Source organism: Rhinatrema bivittatum, chromosome 2, assembly GCF_901001135.1.
Source record: "Rhinatrema bivittatum chromosome 2, aRhiBiv1.1, whole genome shotgun sequence".
Classification (NCBI taxonomy): Eukaryota; Metazoa; Chordata; class Amphibia; order Gymnophiona; family Rhinatrematidae; genus Rhinatrema; species Rhinatrema bivittatum.
The window spans coordinates 714,983,980-715,009,505 of NC_042616.1; the positions used below are offsets into that span (position 1 = coordinate 714,983,980).

The 25,526-nt window shown below is 44.4% G+C and overlaps 1 protein-coding gene across 1 annotated transcript in view; it reads left to right on the forward strand.

Moving 5' to 3' along the window:
- MATN2 (matrilin 2) overlaps positions 1–25,526 on the forward strand; it is a 199,473-nt gene that overhangs the window by 104,154 nt on the left and 69,793 nt on the right. Inside the window, exon 8 of the mRNA XM_029591768.1 lies at positions 5,655–5,777. Within this exon, the coding sequence (XP_029447628.1) occupies positions 5,655–5,777 (123 nt within the window). The remainder of the gene's footprint in view (positions 1–5,654; positions 5,778–25,526) is intronic.

The following is a 25,526-nucleotide window of genomic DNA, read 5'->3' on the forward strand; positions in this document are numbered from 1 at the left end:
CCTTTCACATTGTTCACAAGTACAAAAAATAAAATAAAATCATATGCATATTGCTGAATGTAATGGTGTAACACAGGATATTATACAGCACAGTCTTCATTTAACGTTTCTTACCAGATGAGTTTGAAATCATTCTATATCCAAAAAACAAACTATCTTCAATTGTCTTATACTGTTTGGGGCGGATTTTAAAAGGAGCGCGAATAGCCTACTTTTGTTTGCGCTCCAGGCGCAAACAAAAGTACGCTGGATTTTAGTAGATACGCGCGGAGCCGCGCGTATCTGCTAAAAACCTGGATCGGCGCGCGCAAGGCTATGGATTTTGTATAGCCGGCGCGCGCCGAGCCGCGCAGCCTACCCCCGTTCCCTCCAAGGCCGCTCCGAAATCGGAGCGGCCTCAGAGGGAACTTTCCTTTGCCCTCCCCTCACCTTCCCCTCCCTTCCCCTACCTAACCCACCCGCCCGGCCCTGTCTAAACCGCCCCCTTACCTTTGTCGGGGGATTTACGCCTCCCTCTGGGAGGCGTAAATCCCCGCGCGCCAGCGGGCCTCTTGCACGCCGGGCCGCGACCTGGGGGCGGGTACGGAGGGCGCGGCCACGCCCCCGGACCGCCCCGGGCCGTAGCCACGCCCCCGTACCCGCCCCCAAAACGCTGCCGACACGCCCCCGAAACGCCACGATGACCGGGCCCGCCCCCGACACACCCCCCTTGGAGAACCCCGGGACTTACGCGAGTCCCGGGGCTCTGCGCGCGCCGGTAGGCCTATGTAAAATAGGCTTCCCGGCGCGCAGGGCCCTGCTCGCCTAAATCCGCCCGGTTTTGGGCGGATTTAGGCGAGCAGGGCTCTGAAAATCCACCCCCTTTTTGTACACAAACCCTTCTAATTCTGGATAAGGCAATCTCTCTTCATTCCTTATTATATTCACACTGGGGAACTGCTCCAGGATTAAATGTAAACCATTTCCGTTTGTGCTCAAACTCTATTCTGGAGTTGACTCTAAAAACCCTAATTACACACATTTAATCCAGTATTATTTACTTTTGAAGTAATTAATCCAGGAGTGAAGCTTCTTGGATGGGATTAGTTACTCCAGGGTTCGCATGAAACTTTCTGTCTAATCTTTTTCCGGTGTGAATGTAACTAACAGTGTGCCTGGAGTAAATATGCTTTTACTATTAGATTAAAAGAGTGTGCGAAAACAGTATTAGGATGTGCTTGAATCCAGTTTGAAACGGATTTCAGATACATCTGTAGAAAAAGTTTAAAGACCATCCAGCATTTGCCAGTGCTTTATAGTGTCTGCTGCTTAATCTGTGCCAGAGGTGAAGGTCCCTTTGGTTCTTTTTCTTGTCTGTGTTGCACAATTTGTCACATTGAGATTTTTGGAACTCTGCTATAATCCAGGAACTAGTACATGATTTTTCATGTCTAGTCTAGTGCTCCTGCTAAGATCATCATCAGTTCTCCAGTTCTGTCTCCTGAGTACCTGCGCCAAGACTATGTCACCTTGATAGTATTTGAAAGAAAATGCTTTGCACAATTCTAGGAAAGCATGCCTGCAAAGCCTTTGGTCTTCCTGCTGCTTCCATAGTAGCACTCTATTTATAACTAAGCACCTTTGTCCATGTGACACACCTCACTCAAATTCCTTGCTTTTGCAACTTCTCTGATTCTGTCCCTGATACCATACAAGGCCTTTATGGCCACTCCAGGTGTATTTATTGAGGTACTGCTGTTTTCTGTTTTTAAGTTGTACCAGAGTTGTAGGTCCACTGAGATCTTCTCTGCACATAACATGCATACATATTGCTTTCTAACGTCACCCCATGGATATCATGTCACAATTTCTCTCACAGCTCACTCTGTGGTTCTCCTGTGGCGACTCATAGCTGATCCTCTATCCTACTACACGCAATACTTATTCATGACCTTTCCCTTCTCCCCGACCCTGGTTTCCCTTCTTCATCATGGTGAAGTGGCTCATCAGCACCATGAGGGTGCTGATGAGCCACTTCAGTTTTAGCTGCCCACTGGTGACTCAGTCCTCAATACCAGGAGAGTCTCGGTAGCTCTCAGCCACCCATATCCTAACCAAGACTTCTGCACAGCAATATCTGGTTTGATTTGTTAAACTGTGGATAAAAAATAGGGGCACAATATTCTCATCAGCCATATATGGTTTCCTAAAATTACGAGCACTACGCAGATTAAAGCCTTTATTGGAGCCATAACATTTTTGGACAGTGCTTAATTTTTTCTGATACAGATTATTGCAATTCATTATGTTAAGCGCCACGCCATTTTTTATGATGATATGGCCAGGGAGACAAGAACACTTAGATTTTTATTGAAAGCATATTTTTTTATTGAAAAAGATAAGTATTCTTGGGAGATGCTGATGCCATGCCTCTGACAAACAGACCACCAGCATCTCATCGTATACAGGAAGTGATCTTTCTTTTATAGATAACATAAAATATTGTGGAAGATTCTAGTGTGCATGACTGCCTTAGAGAATAATTTACATTGGTTGTCATGTCATCAGCATGATAAGATCATCCATAGCTACTCCTGAGTATTTCTCCAAGATGGGACCCATTTGCCATCACTTTTTAGGTAGTCTTTTGTTCTGTTAGAATCTTGCTTGTCAAGGTAATTAACACATCTGTGGCTGTGTTTATAGAAACCCCTGAGAAAGATTGCCTCTGTAGTGTCCGTATAGTCTGAAGTTCCCGCTGTTGGCTTCTGCTTTGTGTGACCCTATGATTAGTCATCACCGTATGGAGCAAAAGTGTTTGGATTGATCCAAAATAAAACAAGAGTCAAAATTAAAAAAGATCTATTTAAAAGTTATTCATTAGACTTCCAACAAGTATTCTTAAAGCTCTACAAATGTCACAAAAGTCTGCTGAACGCATATAAAGTGGTCCACCTGTGCGAGATCATATTACATTCTCAAATAATTCCCACTCAGATACACTCAACCTAAAGTGAAAAACAATTATTTATACATACTCTTCATCATGAACTATGCCTTTTACTTACCATGTCATGTACTATTCCTCTTTCAAATAGTGACTGAGCTATGAATGTATTGAACTGACCCATGAATGTATAGACCCATGTCATGCACTATTCCTCTTTCAAATATCGACCTGAGTCATGAATGTATTGATCTGACCCTATGAATGCATAGACTCATATTATGAATGTCTCATCAAACTATCGAATAGCCATGATCTATGAATGTCTCTTGGGAACCACTGTGATCTTTATTAGGAATGTCGGTATATAAAATGCTTAAATAATTCAATATCCCAAAGGCAATTCTCCTCAACACCTCCTTCAGGGTCTCCCTTCTATCTCAAGGTCTTTGGAGTAGTCTCCTCAAAAACTGAGGTATGTTGGAAGGACTCCAAATGCTCTGTTCAGATTTCTCTCCAAGTCCACTTCTTTACACTTGGGAAGATGTAAACAGTTATAACCTCTCTCTCTCTCTCTCTCCCCCCACTACATTCACTGGTTCACTGTAAACAGACTTGGACTCCTTGGTGTCATAACTTCACACCTTGATCCAGCTCAGCTCAGCTCTAAGCTCTGCCTCTTGCTGGAAGCACTATTTATACTCCACCCCCACCCATCCATCAAGAGAGAGGATGGAAAACACACCCTTTGCATCTTGCAGAGCCATTGTTTACTCACAGCACTGTGCACTCCTACTGAGCTCTCCTGGGAGAGAGAGAACACTCTAGAACTCATACTTCTCTTTAGAAACCCTAAGCAGGGTTACATGTACATGTTTACATATTTAAATCTGTCCCCATATATTTTATGAGGAACACTGTTAAACATTTTAGAAGCTATTCTCTGGACCAACGCTATTTGGTTTATATCTTTTTGAAGGTGCAGTCTCCAGAGCTGTACACAGTACTCCAAATGAAGTCTCACCAGGGACTTATACAGGGGCAATATCACCTTTTTTTTTTGCTGGCTATTCCTCACTCTATGCACCCAAGCCTCCTCCTCCTTTGGCCATCATAATATCATTAGATATGATCACCCTCAGATCCAGCTCTTGTTTTGGGCACAGAAAACCTTCAGCCCTAGACTGTACTTCTCCCTTAAATTTTTGCAACCCAAATGTATGACCCTGCATTTTTTACCATTTATTTTTAGATGCCAGACTTTAGACCAGGGATAGGCAACTCCAGTCCTTGAGTGCCACAAACAGGTCTTCTTTTCAACCCATCTACAATAAATATGCATGAGATATGTTTTTATACGCTTTGCATATATTTGAAAACCTTTCCCAATAGTCTTTTGGCAGTGTTCATGAGAACCTGACCAAGGATTGATCCTTATAGAATACCATTGGTAACTCCTCCTATCTTCAGAGAGAACTCTATTTATAACTACAATTTATCGCTTCCCACTCAGTCAGACTGTAACCCAGTCAGTCACTTTAGGGCACATACCTAGGGTGCTCAGTTTGTTTAGAAGTTGCCTGTGCAGAACCATATTAAGAACTTTGCTGAAATTCAAGCACATTTTAGTTACCCAGTCAAAAAAATTGATTCAATTTGTCTGACAAAACCTACCTCTGGTAAAACCATGCTGCCTCGGATTTCAATTTCCTTTGTTTTGCCAGAGATTCCATTAATGTACTCAGGTCACATTAATCAGCCTGTGATTCTCAGACTCCTTCTTACTTCCACTTTTGTGAAGAGGAACCCCTTCTGCCTGCGTGCAATCCTCCTAACTCTAAATAAGAACTTCTCTAAGTTCCCATGATACTTTCAGATGTATCCCATCCGGCCCCATTGCTTTACTGCTTTTTACTAGTTTCTCGCAAACACAGGAACCTGAAGATAAAAGGGGGAAGCTGATAAAATGAGTGGAAAGGAGAAAACCTGAAGGAATAGGGAGAAGGAAGGGACTTCAAAGAGGGGAGGAGAGGAAACTGAAGGAACAGAAGTGGCAAGAGGAATCATTTGGGGAAGAGAGAAAGTTGATGAGGGAGATAGAGCAAGGATGGCGAGAGAGAAGAGCAGGAGAAGGGAAATGAGAGAAAAGTGGAAGGGGAGATGGAGAAGAGAATTAAACAGCTGATGGCGGCAAAAGAAGTATGAGCGAGAGATAGATCAAGATATGGGTAGAGCATTGGAATGGAAAGGTGATAAAGAAGGAGAAGGGAATCAGGAAGACTCCTCCCTTTCCTATTTCAACCCCATTCCTTTTTCTGTCTCCTCCAGATACTTCTTTAATATTTCCTATACATTTTCTGCCTGCATTCTTTAATAATCCTCTAGGAGCAAGGGACAGAAGGAAAAGTGCACTGGTGGTGAGCAGGAAAAGTGCATTTATAGATGTGAACCTGGAGGATAATGTGAGTTCCTGGAAGTGATAGCATGGCATGCAGTGGCCACTGTGCCAGGAAAGGGTTGTTGCACTAACCACTGTAGTTTTGGAGTGGAGCAGAAGATTAAATGTTCTGATAAAGCACTTTACTGCCCTGAGCTATCATACTCAGGAGCTTTTGCTCACTGATAGAAGTCCACAGGCATAAGGTAATTTACTGCAGACATCCTGTTATGCTCAGTCTAATGGAGTCCTTGATAGTTTACTTGTGTTTATTCATCTCACTCACCACAGAAATAGACTACTGTGCTTTGGGTTACCACGGCTGTGACCACGAGTGCGTTAACACAGAAGAATCCTTTGTCTGCCGATGTCGTAAGGGCTACCTCCTGAACCATGACAGCAAATCATGCAGAAGTAAGTCTGGCACAAATCAGTATCATGAGTAGTAGTAGTCCATTTATAGAGCACTGTTTTCTCTCCATGTGGGTTCCAGGGTAACCTGAGGACAGAATTTTTTGAAGGAAAATCCAGGCTTTGGCTTCCATGCCTTATTTATGTGTCACAGAGCTGTGTCAGATCTAACTTACTATAACAGATTGTCATTGGTGTATGGTACTGTCAGCTAGATAACCATGTAAATCCAGCCCATTTATCCACCCTAGAGAAGACTCAGTGTGTTGCATTTTACAGAGCTCTCCTATAATTATCTTGTGATTTAGAATAATGTTTGCAATGCCTTTTTACAAGCTGAGATGTGGAATCTTATTTTTCTAAAGGCATTCTGCCTGGATGCCAGAAACCTTATTGGAAGCAGAGCCCAATGATGGTAAACAAGCTAACAAAAGTTTCTATAGATGGACAGATAAATGGCTCTTGTTTCTTGGGTAACTATGTTTAGCTGTGGGTGTAGTGAGTTTCTCGGACTTGCAGAAATCCTTTCAATTACCTATGACTGATTTTTATGGCTATCTTCAAGTATGGCATATTTTGGAATATACAGTCGGTAAACAAAATATAACTAACAGGTTAATTTTAAAATAAACTCGCATGCACCCATAAACACATGCATATTGGCACACGAGCAAAGATTCACTGGAATTTTAAATCGTGAGTGCACTTGAGCGCATATGTTTTAAAATATACCAACCACGTGTAAGTATGCTCCTAATTTTAAGAGGTTACTCAAGCACAGCTAGCACGTGTGTCTTCCAAAGGACTTTGTTGGCTTTTAGGTGGATTTTTAAAACATGCTCGTGCGAGGTTCAACCCAGTTTTTACAATTAGTCCACCAGTTTGCCCAGTTAATATCGAGGTCTTCCAGACCTCTTTGGTTCTTCATCCTGCATGCCCCCCTGTTGATCCAGACCCCTCACCCTGTCCTGTATGCCCTAAAACTCGAGATCTACCAACTTGCTCCTCATCTGGAGGAGCATTAAAGTTACGCGGATAACAAGCTGACGCACACCACAGTCTCCGTTTTTAAAATCGGAGTTAGGTGCATAACTGTTGGCTCCGCCCCAGAGCACCCATGCTGCACGCATGCCCCACCCCTTTCCTGCCCTCTTATATTTGACATGTGCACTGGTATATACCCACGTTCTTCACATCTTTTTAAAATCCATGTTGCTCACGCAAAGCCCACATACATGCGTATGTGGGCATTTTTTTGCAAGCAACGCTTTTAAAATTGACCTGTAAAAGTATATCTTTACTAGAGAGTCTGGTGTGTAAGGATATAAGGGTTTTATCTCCAAAATATATAATGAGTTATCACTCCTTCTTAAGGGGAAATTACCTCAATCGATGCAGTGGGAAAGGATCTTCATTGCCCATTAGTGACATAGTAGTGATAGCAGAAAAAGACCAAATGGTCCACCAGGTCTGTCCAGCAAGCTTCTTATGGTAGAAACTGCTGCTGCATTCAGGATTCCCCCCATGTTTCTGTTAAGCTGAGTATCTGTTGCTCCATGCAGGTTTCCCCCTAAGCCTTATGTTAAGGGTAGTAAAATTTACAATAAAAACCAAGAAACTGTCAAACCCATAACAAAATTACTGCTAGCAACATTTTTACGGGGTGAGCAGCCTTCTTGATATTTCAGATAATGCTGATTGACTTGAGCTTGGCCGTAGAAGCAGTCCTGTGCTTTTTTTTTCCTATTGTCTGCATATCAGTACCCCGGACTGTTAAAATCAGGGCCCAGCATTGGCTGTCGTCTGAATCCAATTCCCTTTTCGCCTTTTGCTCCTGCTGTCAAGATGTGGAAGAATATATGCAAAAGAACAGCAAAATACTTGATCTCAGCCTCATTAGCCAAGAACGTTTACAAGACATATTATAGATGGCATCTCACTCCTTCCTGATTGAAGAAAATATATAGTTTTGTCTCTGATGCATGTTGGAGGAGTTGCGACTGTGGCTCACATTTGGTGGAGTTGGAAGAGGACGCAAGCCCTTATTAGAGATGTAATGCAAACAGCTGTGGATCTGAAACTAGAGTATTATCTTTTTAATGCTGAGATTACTGACCACCCAAGACATAGAGCCAGGCTGATATCACATATACTGTTAGCTGTCAGTTGCAAAATGGCTGCACATTGGAAGAAGCAGGAAACACCTAATGATATTGATCTGCTCCATAATATATGGTCCATTTATCTTATGGAAAAGCTGACAGCTGTGTGGAGAGACATCATGAAAATATTTAGCAAAGTAGGGAACTGATTTAGAAATGGGTGGGGGGAGAGGGAAGGAGGGAAGGGGAGGGAGGTATAATAAGGGGAGATAAAGGATATATTGAGGGTCATTTGTATTTTCTTGTTGGAATTTGTTTGTTTCAGTGACAATTGTGTCAGATTTGTTTAAAAGTTCAATAAACATGGTAGGCCTAATATTCAAAGCGCACTCAGTGCTCAATAGCCGGATAAATAGGACTTATCTAGCTTTCTAGTGGGCCGCTGGATATACGGTTATATTCAGCCGTTCGCTAGTCAGTTTATAGGCGGGCATTGGGCAGATTGGGGCGGCGCTACTTAGCCGGATAAGTTATTCAGCTATGTAGTGGCTTCTACGCAGATATTCAGCGGCTTCGCTGTGCTGCTGAATATCCCTTGTAACTTAGCCGATAAGTCATATCCGGTTAAGTTACATATCTGTGCAGATTTGAATATCAGGCTCTGTATTCAATAAAATATGTCTGTAGATCTTGATTTTAGATGTTGGACGGAACTATCAGCATAATTTAATCTTATAAGATTGTCATTTTTTAAATTGAACTTCAATATACATTCCTTCAAAATTATCATAAAATCTATAAATTCATATTAACTTCAGTTGTTATAACCCATTCCCCAGTTTCAATTAGTAAAATTGAGATTTTGAAGAAAAGCTTTAAAATATGCAGGGATGGGGTTGGCCCTGTGGTCCGGCCCTTAGCACAGTGCACTGCAGTGAAAGTGATTTGAGTTTGAGTCTGCTCTCCATCTGGGGGCTCCATGGAAGTGCCGTGCCCAAGCTTCAGGAGGGAGGGACACCTGCCAGCTAAGAAGTGGCATCGAGCAGGTTAGTCTTGAAGGAGAGTTCTTTCCAGCCCTCAAGTGGCTGATGTTTCCCAGTGGCCTGTATAAAAAAACAGCATTGGAACCACAATAATCCCTTATGGCACACGCTAACCATGCCCTCGGCTCCCAGTGGCCTGTGGCAGCTCAGGGATAGCTTTAGCAGCAAGGGTTACAGATTTCTGCAGCACTGTTTTTTTTAGATTCTGTGGCAATTATGAGGCATATCTACATATATTTAAATATTTGAGAGGACAATTTTCAAAGTCACTTACAGAGATAAAAAGTGGTTTACCCACGTAAATTGGTTGTCTGAAAATTGTAATATGGATAAATATCTACACGTTCCACAATGCGTGTGCTTTAGTGATATGGAGAGGAGGCGTTCCTGGGGCCGTGGCTTAGGACAGAGGAGGAAAAGCCCACGTATGGATTGCATTTACAAATCTGCGCCTGCTCTTTTCCAGTAAAACTCTACCCGCTCATAAAGCAGGTGCAAGTGACCGCATGTACTTTGTGTGCAAAGCAAGCTTCCAAGTGAAAGTAAGTGCGGCCTTTGTCCCAAAACAGACAGTATGAAAATTGCCCCCCAAATCTTTCCAATTGTAGCCACCTCTCTCTAACACAATAAAACTAAAGATTTTGTACCCTCAGTGTATGACTGGATATTTTCGTGTGTTCTTTCATTATTATTTTCCTCTTTGTAGTTAAGTTCTTTTTGCTGCCATTTTCATACCCTTTCCATTCTCTCACTTTTTTCTTGTCTCCACATTTCCATCCCACCAGTCTTTCCTCTTCTTCTCCAGTTTTTCATCTCCTCCCTCCCTTTCTACTTCAGTGTCCTCCTTTCCCTCACTCCCAGTTTCCCTCCAATCTTCCATACTTTCCCACAGTCTACTCTGTTCCTCCCTCCCGTTTTCTCCTGAGCTGCCCCACCTCTCCCTCCCTGTTTCTCTCCTCCCTTCCATGCAATCATCTCTCTCACAATTTCTCTCCAGCCGTCTACATCCTCCTGTTGTTCTGGCTTGGGATCCTCTCCATTTCCCTCCCTTCGGCCACCCTCAGCACCACACACAACAGCTGATTGCAGTAGAGTCGGGCCGTTTGGGCAGCAGGAGCACCATTTCAGCGACAGCAAAATGAGATCATTGGTGGAAGAGGCACGATTGGCATCACCGGCCCGGCACAGAAAAAGACATTAGCGTCCCAGATAGGGGTGGAGAGGAGAAGCATTCGCGGCCTTGTCAGAGAAGGAGAAAGGCACCTGTGGCTCCATTGGCATAGCATGGGATCGGGGAAGCGGCAGGGAGGAAGGGAGACATTGGTGGGCTCAGTGGAGAAGAAAGAAGGAAGGTATTGGTGGGCTGAGGGGGAGGTAGAGAGGGACAGAGGATGGCATCTGTGGCCCCAGCAGGGTTGGGAGAGGTATTGGTGGCTTGGGAAGGGAGAAACGCATCTGCAGCTCTGGTAGGGGAGGGTACTATGAAAGAATAATTGGTGGCTGTGATGGGGAGATAAGGAGACATTGATGGACCCATCGTGCAGGAAGGAGGACAATTAGGCATTGGAAGCCCTGGTGGGGGAGAGAGAGAGAGAGCAGAGGTGCTTACCTGTAACAGGTGTTTTCAGAGGACAGCAGGATGTCGGTCCTCACACCCGGGTGACATCATCCGATGGGAACCAAGCATGGAAAATGTGTCTCAAAGTTTCTAGAACTTTGGCTGTGCTTTATTGAACTTGCCATGCATCCTCGTGAGGTTCCGTCATTCTTGTAATTTAGCAATAAAAACAGAGAAACCACGTCCAAGGGGAGGTGGGTGGGTTTCGTGAGGGCTGCCAGCCTGCTTTTCCTCAGAAAATGTCAGTGACTTTGGTGAGGTGGGGGTGGGTTAGTTGGACATTTTCCCAGAATTCCACAGCAGTCACATTCCATGAAACGAGGCAAATTTTGTGGCAATTCCTGCAGCAGCGCAATCTCAAATAACTTGCAGTATTGGCTATAACAAGCTAAAGACATGTTCTGTTCCATCATACATGTTCGTCATATATTATAGCAGTTCAGTTCTGTATGGAAAATGAGTCTATGAGCTCCAAGGCTGGTGGCTCTGAACCGGGCGCCAGGGCCAGCGGAAGCATTAGACCAGGGATGGACAATTCCAGTCCTCGAGGGCCGCAAACCGGTCGGGTTTTCAGGATATCCCTAATGAATATGCACGAGAGAGATTTGCATGCACTCTGCCTCAGTCATATGTAAATCTTTTCCATGCATATTCATTAGGGATATCCTGAAAACCCAACTGGTTTGCAGCCCTCAAGGACCGGAATTGCCCACCCCTGCATTAGACGGTGGCCTAGGGCGCTGAGAGTGGGTGGGGCGGCAGAATAGCCTGTAAGGACCGCAGTTTTGAAAGGACGGACGAGATGAGACATGGCGCGGGTGGGGCACGGAGCTGGAGGGCATTGTCCATTTTTGGGTATGTATTTCTTTGGGGAGCTGGGGTCATTGGTCGTGTGCGATTTGTGAGAGAAAGGGAGAGATATCAGGTGACAACATCACCGCCTAGAGGCAGCTGGACGCCCTTCCAGCAGCACTGCCGGGAGCTGCAGCTAGAGCAGGTGACGGTAATGGGAAACAGCAGAGGCCATGCGTGCCAGCTTTTTGAGAAAAGCAGAATGAAATGCAATAAACTGAGAACCCTCTCCTGGAAACAAGGGTTCAACATTTCTAGCAGGTGACCTGTATTAAAAAAATGTCAGTACTCACTCACTGAAAAATGTTTTGTGAAGCCAATATCATATTGTCCAAGAATTCATTAAAAAAAAAAAAAACTAAGGAAGAAAAAATGAATCATTTTCATTGATAGTTGTAGGTAAATTACCAGTTTTTTATATAGTCATCCATATTCTACAGATTCATGGCAGCAAAATAAATGAGTTGCGGCTGCTTGAGAAGTGTGCTGATCCCTCAGGTTTTCTATCAAAGCTGAACTGAAGTTCCTGAACCTCTCTAGCTCCAGCACAGCCCTCACAGTTCACGGACCCGGGAAAGAGGCCACAGTCTTTCAGTGCACGTGTGTGGCTGCGCCTCCGCACGGCTTCATTAAACGCTGGTGTCAGTCCATGGAAAATCCCGGAGTGTGCCAGCTGGAACTGGCGGCCGTTTGCCCGAGTGTGTGCAAGAGCAGGCAGGAACACTGGATCTGGACCATTTCCTGTTCTTATTTTAAACTAAGTCTGCTGCGGCTGACAGGACAGAAGGGCTTCTTTGGTTATAAGTATTGCTGTGCCTGAATTAATTCATGCCTCAGTGTTTTTTTATTTTGCAGACTTATTGTCTTCGTAAAGAAAAATAATGTACTGTTTAATGTCTCAGGTACCTCCTTTGTTTAGAGTAAAGAGGGTACAATCCTTAAACCGAACTGCCGGCTTCCCTCCCATCTGTCACCATGAAGCACTGGGCACGCATGGAAATGTCTGTGCTGTAGATCTGCACCTAGTGAGAGAGTCAAACCACAGACACAGGAAGCTGAGAGGAAGTGGAGGAAACTTGTGTGTTCCTCTTCGCCCATGATGGCATTCTCCTCCCTTATCCCTTTATTCTTGTCATGCCTCCACAAATTATTAGCCCCTTCCCCCCCACCTATGCCCACTGATGCCACCCAGCCCCTCCTGCCTTCTGATGGTGTCCAGACCCTTCTTCCTGTTGCTGACCATCATTTGAAGCTGCTTTTAAATCTTAAATCCCCTGATTATTCCCTTTATTGATTGTTACCATTTTCTTAATGAAATTCCCAAAGTCTGTTTTTCTCTGCATGTTTCTCTTGATTAGGACTATAAACCTTACTGAGGAGGGACTGTCTCTTTTATCCCTTTTATGTACAGCGCTGCATCTGTTGAGGAGGGCTATAGAAATGTTAAGTAGCAGAAGTAAGTTGCACGCTTGCAGTAGCTGCCCTCTCACTCTCTCTCCGGTTTTGCCCTGCCCCTGTTCTCTCACCTTCCTGCCCTCCTTCCTACAGCCCAGTCCCTCCTCCTCATTCCTCTAATGACATGTCACAGCCCTGCCCCAATCTTCTCATCCCCCACCATAGGTCTTGCATCTTTGCTCCTCCCTTCCTCCCTCCCGATGTCTTGCAGCCCTGGCCTTGCCCCCACCCTCCGCTGTCATCTGCAGACCTCCCTAGATGGTGATGTTGTCACGTGATATCTCGCACTGTCTCTCGCTCACAAATCGACCTACGATCCCACCTCCTCAAAGAAATACATACCCCAAAACGGAAAATGTCCTGCAGCTCCGTGCCTCGCCCACGCCACTTCTCATCTCGTCCATCCTTTCAAAACTGCCGCCCTTACTGGCCACTCTGCCGCCCCGCCCACTTCCTGTGCCCTAGGCCACCGCCTATCCTGCTTAATGCTTCCGCCGACCCTGCTGATGTATCACAACCCAGCCCCCTTCCTACCCATTTTCTGGCATGTCAATTGACAATTGGCTCCAGAATTGTTTTTTACAGGCTGATCCAGTTCTAGTTTTACCCCACACAAGTAATTCTGGTGTCCCTATTGAGTTCCCTAAGAAAAGCAAGACTACATGCCCACACAGACCATGGGGTAAAACAGGGCTGGATCAGCCCATCTGGAGCCAGTTGACGTCCTAATCACAGCCTCGCCCCTCCCTTTCATTTCTCTGCTGTCTTGTAACTCTGTCCCTCTCTAACACTACCACTCATGCCTCTCAGCTCTTCTTCCTCTCCTGCTGACACCTCCCGCCCTGCACTCCCTCCTTTCTTCGGCTGCTGATGCCTCCCAGCCCCTTATCTCCTCCTCTCCACCTCCTGCCAACATCTCTTAACTTTGCACACCCTTTTCCCCACCTCCCACTGGTATCTCCCAGCCCCTCCCTTCCTCTCTCTCACCCCTTGTGATGCCTTTCTCATCTTGCCCCTCTCCTCTTATCATCCCTTCTCCTTATAACTCCTTTGGTTATTGCTATACCTCCTCCCCCTCAAAATGCGTCAACCTTCTTGCCCTGTGCTGCCTCCTCCTCCACCCACCAACCCAGTGAGGGCTCCAGCTCAATACCATGCCCCCTCCTCTGCTGGTAGGGGAAAGCGACTGAGGACAAATGCCAGCAGGGAAGAAGAAGCAGCATCACAGGTGGGGAAGGGGGGAGGCACTTATACATAGGTGGGTCACTGGTATTAGGGAGTGGGGGAGTGCAGTGCAGTGAGAGGAGGGTCACACAAACAATTCAGTGTCATCTGGGATTGAAGACTAATATCGTCATTGGAGATAGGGGAAGAGAGTGAGAAGTGGGCCCAGCACTGGTTGCATGGATGGTGATGAAGAGCAGGCGCATCACCATTGAGGGGATTCAAGGAAGGAGAAGGTGGAGGTGGATAGTAGGCACTGGTATGGAGATGCAAGGATGAGAAGCCCTCAAAATCCTAAAATGTACAACACCCATGGGAGCGCTTTTGCGGGGAAAGGCAGTTTTGCACTATTTGCTATTCTCCTAAAACTCAGATCCACCAGAGGTTTTTATTTGTCTCTCGATGCATAGTTACCGTATTTGCAGTTTAGACTGAGAGAAGAACAGAGGCCCATTGAGTCCAGCAAGGAAAACAAGCACAGTGCATCTATAGCTGGTCCAGCTGCAGATTGAAAGGAGATGACTTCCAGACCCCAAACCTCAGGATTTGCACCTTTCCCTAGAGTCTGATTACACCATCAGGCACGAAGCTCTGTTTCCGAAAGAGCTTCTCCAATTTTTCATTAAGTTATTCAGTGGTGTAGGCGTGACTGACCCTGTTCATAAGTTCACTAATCTTTCTCAGTGAAGTACCTTTGAACCTGAAAGTTTCAAAATCAACTTTCTTCTAGCCTGAGATGCTGCCACTTTGTATTGTTTGTTCTGGAAATAAAAAGCTACCGGTTTCATTGTTTTATTTGCACAACATTATTCAACTTCCAGTCTTCATCTCCTTTGTGAGAAAAATAACCCTAACCTGGACAGTCTTTCAATGCACTAAAGCCCTCTCATCCCCCTGCTGACTTTGTGTAGCTTACTGTCCTGTGCCTCGCTTGGCACCTTTACAGCCCAATGGAAGGAGTGGACAAAATTAGGATGGAAAAAAGTGCAAACCAGTTACGAGTCCATTGGCTTACACAGCGTTTTCTGTGGAATGTTTTATTTTTCCAGTAGTTGAAGTATTGTACTTGCCATGTTAGTCAACGTGACCATGTGGAAATTGTTATAGAGTGAACTTACATACTCAACAACAAGATGCAGCATGAATCTGAAACAGGTTTATTTAGGCTATAGGGCTTTTCCTCTTATTAGAGCTTGAGACAGGGAGTATAATCAATTATACTTAGGGAATAGCCACTGCTATTAATTGCATCAGTAGCATGGATTCTTCTTAGTGTTTGGGTAATTGCCAGGTTCTTGTGGCCTGGTTTTGGCCTCTGTTGGAAACAGGATGCTGGGCTTGATGGACCCTTGGTCTGTCCCAGCATGGCAATTTCTTATGTTCTTATGTTCTTAAGTAGTATCTCCTTCAAGAAGGATCAGTGAGATCAGCAATGGAACATAAGTAGCACACAATAAAGTACAAAGGAGAGGCAACAAGTTGAAATATTTTCCTCTTCTTATGTGAATTCCTTAAATAGAACAGTGCCATATAGCGGCCGTACAATACAATGAACGTTCCGATACATTAGGTTTCAACTTGTGGCTGTTGCATATCTCAACAGAAATAAGGGTCAATAAAAAGTTCTAGGTGATACCTGTTTTTTGAACTAACATAAGATTTGTCATACTGGGTCAGACCAAAAGTCCATCAAGCCTAGAATCCTGTTTTCAACACTGGCTAATCCAGATCACAAGTACCTGTCAGGATCCTCAAAAGTAGATTTGATAGTGCTTATCATAGGGATACACAGTGGATTTCCCCAAATCCACCATAATAATGGTTTATGGACTTTTCCTCCAGAAACTTGTCCAAAACTATTTTAAACCCATCTATACTTACAGCTTTTACCGCGTCCTCTGGCAACAAATTCCAAAGCTTAATAATATCATTAATTTAAAAAAGTTTCTTTTATTTGTTTTAAATGTATTACTTAGTAACTACATTGGGTTTCCCTAGTCTTTGTACTTTTTGAAAGATTAAACAACTGATTCATCTTTACTTCTTTAGCCTTTCCTCATAGAGGAATTGATCCATCCTTTTTATTATTTTGGTTACCCTTCTCTGTATCTTTTCTAATTCTGCTATATCATTTTTGAGATGCAGTGGTCAGAACTGCACACAATACTCAAGGTTGCACCATGGAGCCATGGAGGCATTATGATATTATCTGTTTTATTCTTCATTCCTTTCCTAATAAGTCCTAGCATTATGTAGCAAGCTACTATAAACTAGGCTCCTGCCAACACAAGCTTATCATGTGTTGGAGCTTTGCAGTGTGGACCAAGCTACATCTGGATCTTAGTGATGTGTTTTGGACCTGTCAAAAAGGGGTTTTCAAACCCACAGAGACTGCAAGCCACAGCAGCCAAGATGAAGGAATATAAAAATACATTAAAAAAATCTCTGTGTGCTCTCCTGTGAATGGAAAATGTTCTGCAAGTACTAGCATCCAGCACTCACAGTGTTGACAGGTTGGGAAAAGGGCTGTACTGTTTAGTCTGCCCAGAAAGCAGCATTATATAGCCAGCAGAGGAGGAAGCCAAAAGAATGCTGGGAGACCATTTAAGGTAGAAAAGGAGCAATTTGACTGGCTCTGTCTGTGTGTGAGAGGTGGGGACAGCCAAGAGTTGGAGCCAGGAGCCAGGAAGAGAGGAGTGTATCTAGCAGCTCTGCAATCAGTTCTTTTTGAAGAACTAATTATCAAAAGGGAGAGAGAGAGACAGCTGTTCTTGCTTCATAGCTGAGCTACATGTACAATTATAACAAGAGACAGAGGAGCCAGGAACTGAGAAATTGAGAGACTTTCTTTCCAGAGATATCCAGGCCCAGGAACACATGGCTCGATCACCCCAAAGAGACTGAGTTAAACAATCTAAAATTTGCACAGAGAGTATCTCAGCAGAGGAGGGAGAAGGTTTATTTCCTTGCCTTATGTCACAAATTCAGTATCTTATCTAAACTGCTTCAGCATTTCAGTCGAAGTCAAGCATAAGCCTTTGCCTCAGCCACACAAGATAGGGCAGGGAAAGAGAAGCTGGTCTTTCTGTAAGAGACTGAAACCAGACCAGTTTTCTGTTTAGTTCCAAGTAAACCATCTTGGGGAAGCTCCCCAGAAGAGAGAGACTTTCTACACACTTCAGTGCTTATCTATTTGGTTTGTCATCTAGCCAGCTCCACCATCAAGAGGGACTTCTTCATTTTTTTGATTAGATTTTTTCTCCACACAACTTTGTGTTTTGCACAGGATGTATCCTTTACAAACTGGTGACATTGGGGTGGATCTGTGTTCCCCCCCCCCCTCCCCTTTTTTGAGTACTCAGGGGCAAAGACAATTTTTGAAATCTGTGTATTTCACTGCTTTTCCCCCCAATCTTTCTCTATTAACGTTCCTTTTTTTTCCTTTACTATCCATATGTGTATGTTGGTTGCCCTGGCTAACAGGCCATACCCAGTGTTATTTTTACATTGTTTGATTTAAAATAAGAAAACTGCAAGTTTATCTTATACTTCACTACTGTACTATTCCCATTTAATGTTCTGATTTAATTTGCTGTCTACTTACACAATACTAGTTGTCGCGGATCAGGTAATGATGCTGCTCTCTGGGGGTAGTCCATCACTGGTCTTGAGCCCCTGAACCGCTCCCTTCAAAGGAATTTCCAGTCGGGCTCCACAGTGCTTCAATTCTCCCAGGCCTTGACGTGGGCCTCCAGGCCCTCACTGGGCTTGCTCAAGCGCCCAACAGTTCCTGGCCTCAAGTTCAGCCAAGTTCCCAGCAAACAAACATAAACACAAAGCAGTTTGTAGCGACAATGAAACAATCCCTTTTTCACAGTTCCCCTTTGTGAACCCGAGTAGGTTCAAAGAACTCCCGCTGCACAGAGACAAAACACCGCTTGACTTTTCCAGTCAGCAGAACCGGCCTGCTTGGGAGTTGCACAACACACCCCAACTCCCTCTGTTGTGCAGCAGGTCACGGTCTTCCCATTCCTTTAACACAAAACAACGTGCAGCTAACCAAAGTGAAAAAAAAAACCCAGAACATACAAAGTCCCTCTCAGCAGTGCCACTCACTCAGTTTCCTTGCAGGAGTCAGCAGTTTCCTCTGCCTGGACATCTGTTTCCATCTCCTCCTCATCCTCTGAGGAGCTCAGCTTTTCTGGCCAGTTGAACCATCCTGGCACGCCTTTCTCCTCTACCATCATTGGTTCAGCTGGGTATGTGTCAGCAGTGCTCTGCTCAGCTGCACAATCAGGTTGATCTGTCTGCGAATGGCTCAGCTGGGCCTTTAAAAATCTGGGAGTTGTAGTATTTTTCTGCTCCCAGGCGCCCTCTGCTGCCTAACTTGGCTCCAGGTCCTCCCAGTATTGATCTGGCCCGGGCTTTCCTGCTTTAAAGCAGCCTGCAATTCATCACATACTAAAAAGGTTAATTACTGCTTTATTCTGGTGTGATGATTTTATCTGGTCTGTGGTGCCACAAGTGAGAGGTTGTTTGGGAAGGGCATAGAATTATGGTATCAGGGTGATCGGGACCCTGTCTCAACCTCCACTCAGGCTACAAACCCAAAGATAAATCATATTAGTAAATATAATTTCTCATGTGGTACTCTCCACCCCAAGCATAAGGGTAATTCATAGTCTGGACGAAGGGGGGTCCACAATTAAATTTGCTTTCATGGCCATCACCGCACACTGAGCAGAGGATTTTAAGATATTATCCATGATGATACCCAGATCCTTTTCCTGGGTGGTGAATCCTAATGTGTAAACTTGCATTGTGTAGCCATAAGAACATAAGAAATTGCCATACTGGGTCAGACCAAGAGTCGATAAAGCTCAGCATCCTGTTTCCAACAGTGGCCAATTCAGGCTACAAGTACCTGGCAAGCACCCAAACACTAAGTAGATCCCATGCTAATAATGCCAGCAATAGCAGTGGCTATTCCTCAAGACAACCCGATCAATAGCAGTCAATGGACCTCTCCTCCAAGAACTTGTCCAAACCTCTTTTAAACCCAGCTGCACTAGCTGCACTAACCACATCCTCTGGCAACAAATTCAGAGCTTAATTGTACATTGAGTGAAAAAGATTTTTCTCCGATTAGTTTTAAATATGCTACTTGCTAACTTCATGGAGTGCCCCCTAGTCCTTCTATTATCCGAAAGTGTAACCGATTCACATCTACTCATTCTAGACCTCTCATGATTTTAAAGACCTCTATCATATCCTCCCTCAGTCGTCTCTTCTCCAAGCTGAACAGCCCTAACCTTTTTAGCCTTTTCTCATAGGGGAGTTGTTACATCCCTTTTTTTCATTTTGGTCGCCCTTCTCTGTAACTTCTCCAGTGTATTTATATCTCTTTTGAGATGTGGTGACCAGAATTGTAAACAGTACTCAAGGTGCAGTCTCACCATGGAGCAATATAGAAGCATTATGACGTTTTCCATTTAATTCACCGTTCCCTTCCTAATAATTCCTAACATTCTGTTTGCTTTTTTGACTGCTGCAGCTCTCTGACCTGACAGTTTCAACATATTATCCACTAAGATGCCTAGATCTTTTTCCTGGGTGGTAACTCCTAATATGGAACCTAACATTGTGTAAATACAGCAAGGGTTATTTTTCCCTATATGCAACACCTTGCACCTGACCACATTAAATTTCATCTGCCCAATCTTCGAGTCTCACAAGGTCCTCCTGCAATTTATCACAATCCGCATGTGATTTAACAACTCTGAATAATTTTGAATCATCTACAAATTTGATTACCTTTCTCATTGTATTCCTTTCAAGATCATATATAAATATATTGAAAAGCACCGGTCCAAGCACAGATCCCTGAGGCACTCCACTGTTTACCCTTTTCCACTGAGAAAATTGTCCATTTAATCATACTCTCTGTTTCTTGTCTTTTAACCAGTTTGTAATCCACAAAAGGACATCGCCTCCTATCCCATGACTTTTTAGTTTTCTTAGAAGCCTCTCAAGAGGGACTTTGTCAAACGCCTTCTGAAATCCAAATACACTACATCTACCGGTTCACCTTTATCCACATGTTTATTAACCTCTTCAAACAAATGAAGCAGATTTGTGAAGCAAGACTTCCCTTAGGTAAATTCATGTTGACTGTGTTCCATTATACCATGTCTTTCTATATGCTCTGTGATTTTGATCTTTAGAATAGGCTCACTGGTGTATAGTTTCCTGGTTCGCACCTGGAACCCTTTTTAAATATCATCAGGGTTACACTGGCCACCCTCCAGTCTTCAGGTACAATAGACGATTTTAATGACAGGTTAGAAATTTTAACTAATAGATCTGTAATTTCATTTTTTAGTTCCTTCAGAACCCTGGAATGCATACCATCCAGTCCAGGTGCTTTGCTACTCTTTAGTTTGTCAATCTGGCCTTCTACATCTTCCAGGTTCACAGTGATTTGGTTCAGTTCATTTGACTCATCACCCTTGAAAACCATCTCAGGAACTGGTATCTCCCCAACATTCTCATTAGTAAACACAGAAACAAAGAATTAATTTAGTCTTTCTGCAATAGCCTTATCTTCCCTAAGAGCCCCTTTAACCCCTTGGTCATCTAATGGTCCAACCGACTTCCTCAGAGGTTTCTTGCTTCAGATATATTTTAAAAAGTTTTTGTTATGAGTTTTTGCCTCTATGGCCACTTAACTTGACAATGTTTATGCTTTTTCCTCTTTTCTTCAGATGGATCCTTCTTCAAATTTTTTAAGGATTTTTTTTTGTTAAAATAGCCTCTTTCACTTCATCTTTTAACCATGCCGGTAATCATTTTGCCTTTCTTCCACTTTTCTTAATGTATGGAATACTTCTGGACTGCGCATCTAAGACTGTTGTTGGGTTGTTGTTCCCTACTGCAGGGAAACCCCTCTAATCATGCCAACATTATGAGATAGATTTTAAAACATGCGCGCGCACGTCCATGTGCACACACTTCCCGGTGCACACACATGGACGCGCCGATTTTATAACATGTAAGCACAAATTATAAAATCCATGGGGCACATGGCTGCCGGCGCCTGCTTCCCTGGGGTAACGTACAATGGTGCTGTCCCAGCCCGCCCATCTCTGCCCAGACCCCGCCCTCTGGCCCACCCCTTCGAAGAGGCTGGCACTTGTTTGCATCCCAAGGTTTATGCGCGTGGCCGGACCCCCTATGAAAATTTGCTCAGCGCACGCAACGCCCAGCTACAAACATAAAGCCTGGGATTTACACATGCAGGGCTTTTAAAATCTACCCTTATGTACATCACTTTGTATTTGTCCAAATTAAATTTCATCTGCCATTTGCATGCCCTGTTTCCCAGTCTCACATGGTTCTTTTGCAATTCCTCCCAATCCTCACTTCAGAACAATACATCTGTGACTGGATGAGGATATGATAGAGGTTCATAAAATCATGAGTTGGGTGCAGTAGGTAAATAGGAGATGGTTATTTACTCTTTCAAACAGTACTAATACTAGGGGACACTGCATGAAACTAACAGGTAGAAGATTCTTAAACAAATCAGAGAAAGTATTTTTTTTCACTTAATGCACAGTCAAGCTGTGGAATTTATTGCTGGAGGATGTGGTCTAAGCATTTAGCATAGTTGAGTTTAAAAGAGGTTTGGACAAGTTCCTGGATGAAAAGTCCATAAACCATTATTAGCTAGGTAGACTGCTTTTTGCTGGGAGTCAGCGTCTAGTCTTTGGGATCTGCTGGATACTTGTCACTTGGATTGGAGACTGTTGGAAACAGGATGCAGGGCTCGACAGACATTCAGTCTGACCCAGTGTGGCATTTCTTACGTTCTTGTGACCTACAGTTTGTTTATTAATCCTTAGTTCTACAGAAGTTGAAGGAAATGAAAGTCTGGAGTAAATTCTGTATGCAAACGAATTTGCAGACATTTTGCCCAACTCTTAAATAGCGCTTTTGTGCTACTGCTGCGTCACGTATACTGCACAATGACCTGTAAAATAGTCTATCGTAGTTATTAGGAGTGTGCAGATTCAAAAAATTTGTTTCAGTTTGTTCAGTCATTTCATAGGCCCCAGTCATTTGTCAGGTTCATCTGAAATTTAAAAAAAAAAACAAAAAACATTTTCATTTGTGTTTTTTTTATTTTACGGTATCTATGGATTGCTTCTCCCATTGACTTCTCTGTAAAAGAAAAAAATGGGCCTGGGACTAGACCCGAGGCCAGGTTCTGTCTCAAAGTCCCAGAACTAGGCCTATGCCTGTTGCCGGGGCCCAGCCCAAGATTGGCCAATTGAGACTGCAGAGGGGTGGAGGAATCAGGGAAGGAGCCAGATTGTAAGTTACGATTCCGAACAGGGAAGGAGTGGTGCTGAACTCTGCAACACTTTGCACTGATTTAGACGGGGCTGGAGGGGGGGGGGGGGGGTGCATAACCCAATAGGACCTTCTATTAAAATAGGTTGGGGAAGGGAGACACGTGGGTCACAGGCTCTTGTCTTTTTTTTTTTTACAGTGCTAATAAGCTGGATATCTTTTGAAGATATCAATTAAATAGCAAGTTATCCGACCACATAAAGTTGGATAACTTTAGATGCATTCTGAAACAGGTCTAAAGTTAACTGACTAAGGCCTGGATTCATCATCACTCTGAAACTCGCCACCCTTAAACCTCTACTAAAGAAACCCAACCTCGACCCAAGAGATCCCTTTAATTTCCGTCCCATTTCCAACCTACCATTCATCGCTAAACTCATGGAGAAACTAGTCAATACCCAACTCTCCGATTATCTAGACAAACACAAGATACTCTACCCCGCTCAGTTTGGATTCCGTAAGTCACTAAACACAGAATCCCTCCTAATCTCCCTCACGAATAACCTCCTCATGGGTTTAGACAAAGGACAACCATACCTACTGGCACTGCTTGATATCTCTTCCGCGTTTGACACAGTGAGCTCAGAGATGTTCTGGCGGGTCCGCTGTGTGACCTGTTCAATAGATCCCTAGAAACAGGAGTGGTACCAAGAGATTGGAGAAGAGCGGTGGTGGTCCCGCTTCACAAGAGTGGGAACAGGGAGGAGGCTGGCAACTACAGACCGGTTAGCCTCACTTCGGTGGTGGGAAAAGTAATGGAGTCACTGCTGAAAGAGAGAATAGTGAACTATCTACAGTCAGGAGAATTAATGGACCAGAGGCAACATGGATTCACCAGGGGAAGATCCTGTCAGACAAATCTGATTGACTTTTTTGACTGGGTAACCAAGGAATTGGATCAAGGAAGAGCGCTCGATGTCATCTACTTGGATTTCAGCAAAGCTTTTGATACGGTTCCGCACAGGAGACTGGTGAATAAAACGAGAAGCTTAGGAGTGAGGGCCGAGGTGGTGACCTGGATTGCAAATTGGTTAACGGACAGAAGACAATGTGTGATGGTAAACGGAACTTTCTCTGAAGAGAGAGCGGTTTTAAGTGGTGTACCGCAAGGATCGGTTTTGGGACCGGTCCTGTTCAATATCTTTGTGAGCGACATTGCGGACGGGATAGAAGGTAAGGTTTGTCTTTTTGCGGATGACACTAAGATCTGCAACAGAGTGGACACGCCGGAAGGAGTGGAGAGAATGAGACGGGATTTAAGGAAACTGGAAGAGTGGTCGAAGATATGGCAGCTGAGATTCAATGCCAAGAAGTGCAAAGTCATGCATATGGGGAGTGGAAATCCGAATGAACTGTATTCGATGGGGGGGGGAAAGGCTGATGTGCATGGAGCAGGAGAGGGACCTTGGGGTGATAGTGTCTAATGATATGAAGTCTACGAAACAATGTGACAAGGCGATAGCAAAAGCCAGAAGAATGCTGGGCTGCATAGAGAGAGGAATATCGAGTAAGAAAAGGGAAGTGATTATTCCCTTGTACAGGTCCTTGGTGAGGCCTCACCTGGAGTACTGTGTTCAGTTCTGGAGACCGTATCTACAAAGAGACAAAGACAAGATGGAAGCGGTACAGAGAAGGGCAACCAAGAAGGTGGAGGATCTTCATCGGATGACGTACGAGGAGAGATTGAAGAATCTAAATATGTACACCCTGGAGGAAAGGAGGAGCAGGGGTGATATGATTCAGACTTTCAGATACTTGAAAAACTTTAATGATCCAAAGACAACGACAAACCTTTTCAGATGGAAAAAAATCAGCAGAACCAGAGGTCACGAGCTGAGGCTCCGGGGAGGAAGACTAAGAACCAATGTCAGGAAGTATTTCTTCACGGAAAGGGTGGTGGATGCCTGGAATGCCCTTCCGGAGGAAGTGGTGAAGTCTAAAACTGTGAAAGACTTCAAAGGGGCGTGGGATAAACACTGTGGATCCATCAAGTCTAGTGGGCATAAATATAGAGGAGGTGGTAAAACACTGCACGGAGCGGCAGTAGCCACAGAGGCATTCACGGAGCGGGATGCCAGTGGCGAGTAGTTGTTCCACCTTCAGGCAGCAAAATACTGCACGGAGCGGCAGTAGCCACAGAGGCATTCACGGAGCGGGATGCCAGTGATTTGTGTTCCACCTTCACGGAGCGGAAGGTTGGAGGGCTGCCATCTCCAAAAAAACAAAAAACAAAAAAACCAAAACAAAAAAACAAAAAACAAACAAGCAAAACAGAGGTGGGTAAGAGTATGGGGCAGGGGTGTGGCCGTTTATTGCGGCAGTTGCTACCCCTGATTGAGCTGGATGTTCATTGGGATGCAAATACGGCACTGCTCTCTGCATTGGTGGAGGGGTGGAAGGGAATTGGGGCCGGAGGGTGCTGGAAGCCAATAGTGACGGGGGAGGGGGAGAATAAAAGGGGTGGGGGGGAAGATAAAAAAAAAAATGGATAAACTGCGTAGCTTGCTGGGCAGACTGGATGGGCCTTTTGGTCTTCTTCTGCCGTCATTTCTATGTTTCTATGTTTCTTTGAATCACTCCATCCTCCTTAACCACCTCTCTGACATAGGTATCTCAGGAACAGTCTTCAGATGGTTTGAGTCCTTCCTCAGCAGCAGATACTATAAGGTTAGATTAAACAATAAAGAATCCCCGCCCCCCCCCCATCAGCTCAACACTTGGAGTACCCCAAGGTTCCTCCCTCTTCCCTACCCTCTTTAATATCTATCTCCTACCCCTATGCCAGTTCCTCGCAAATCCAAATTTAACACATTTCTTATACGCTGATGACATGCAGATACTGATTCCCATAACAGAATCCCTTTCCAAAACCCTCAAGTTCTGGGACAGCTGCCTTCACTCCATTAACCTCCTCCACACCACCTCCTCAACACACCTCCTCACCTAGTCCTCAACACAGCCAAGACTGAACTCCTCATCTCCCCGGACCACAATAATCTTCCCCTCCCCAGCCCCACAACTGCCACAGTTGCCCAAGTGAGAG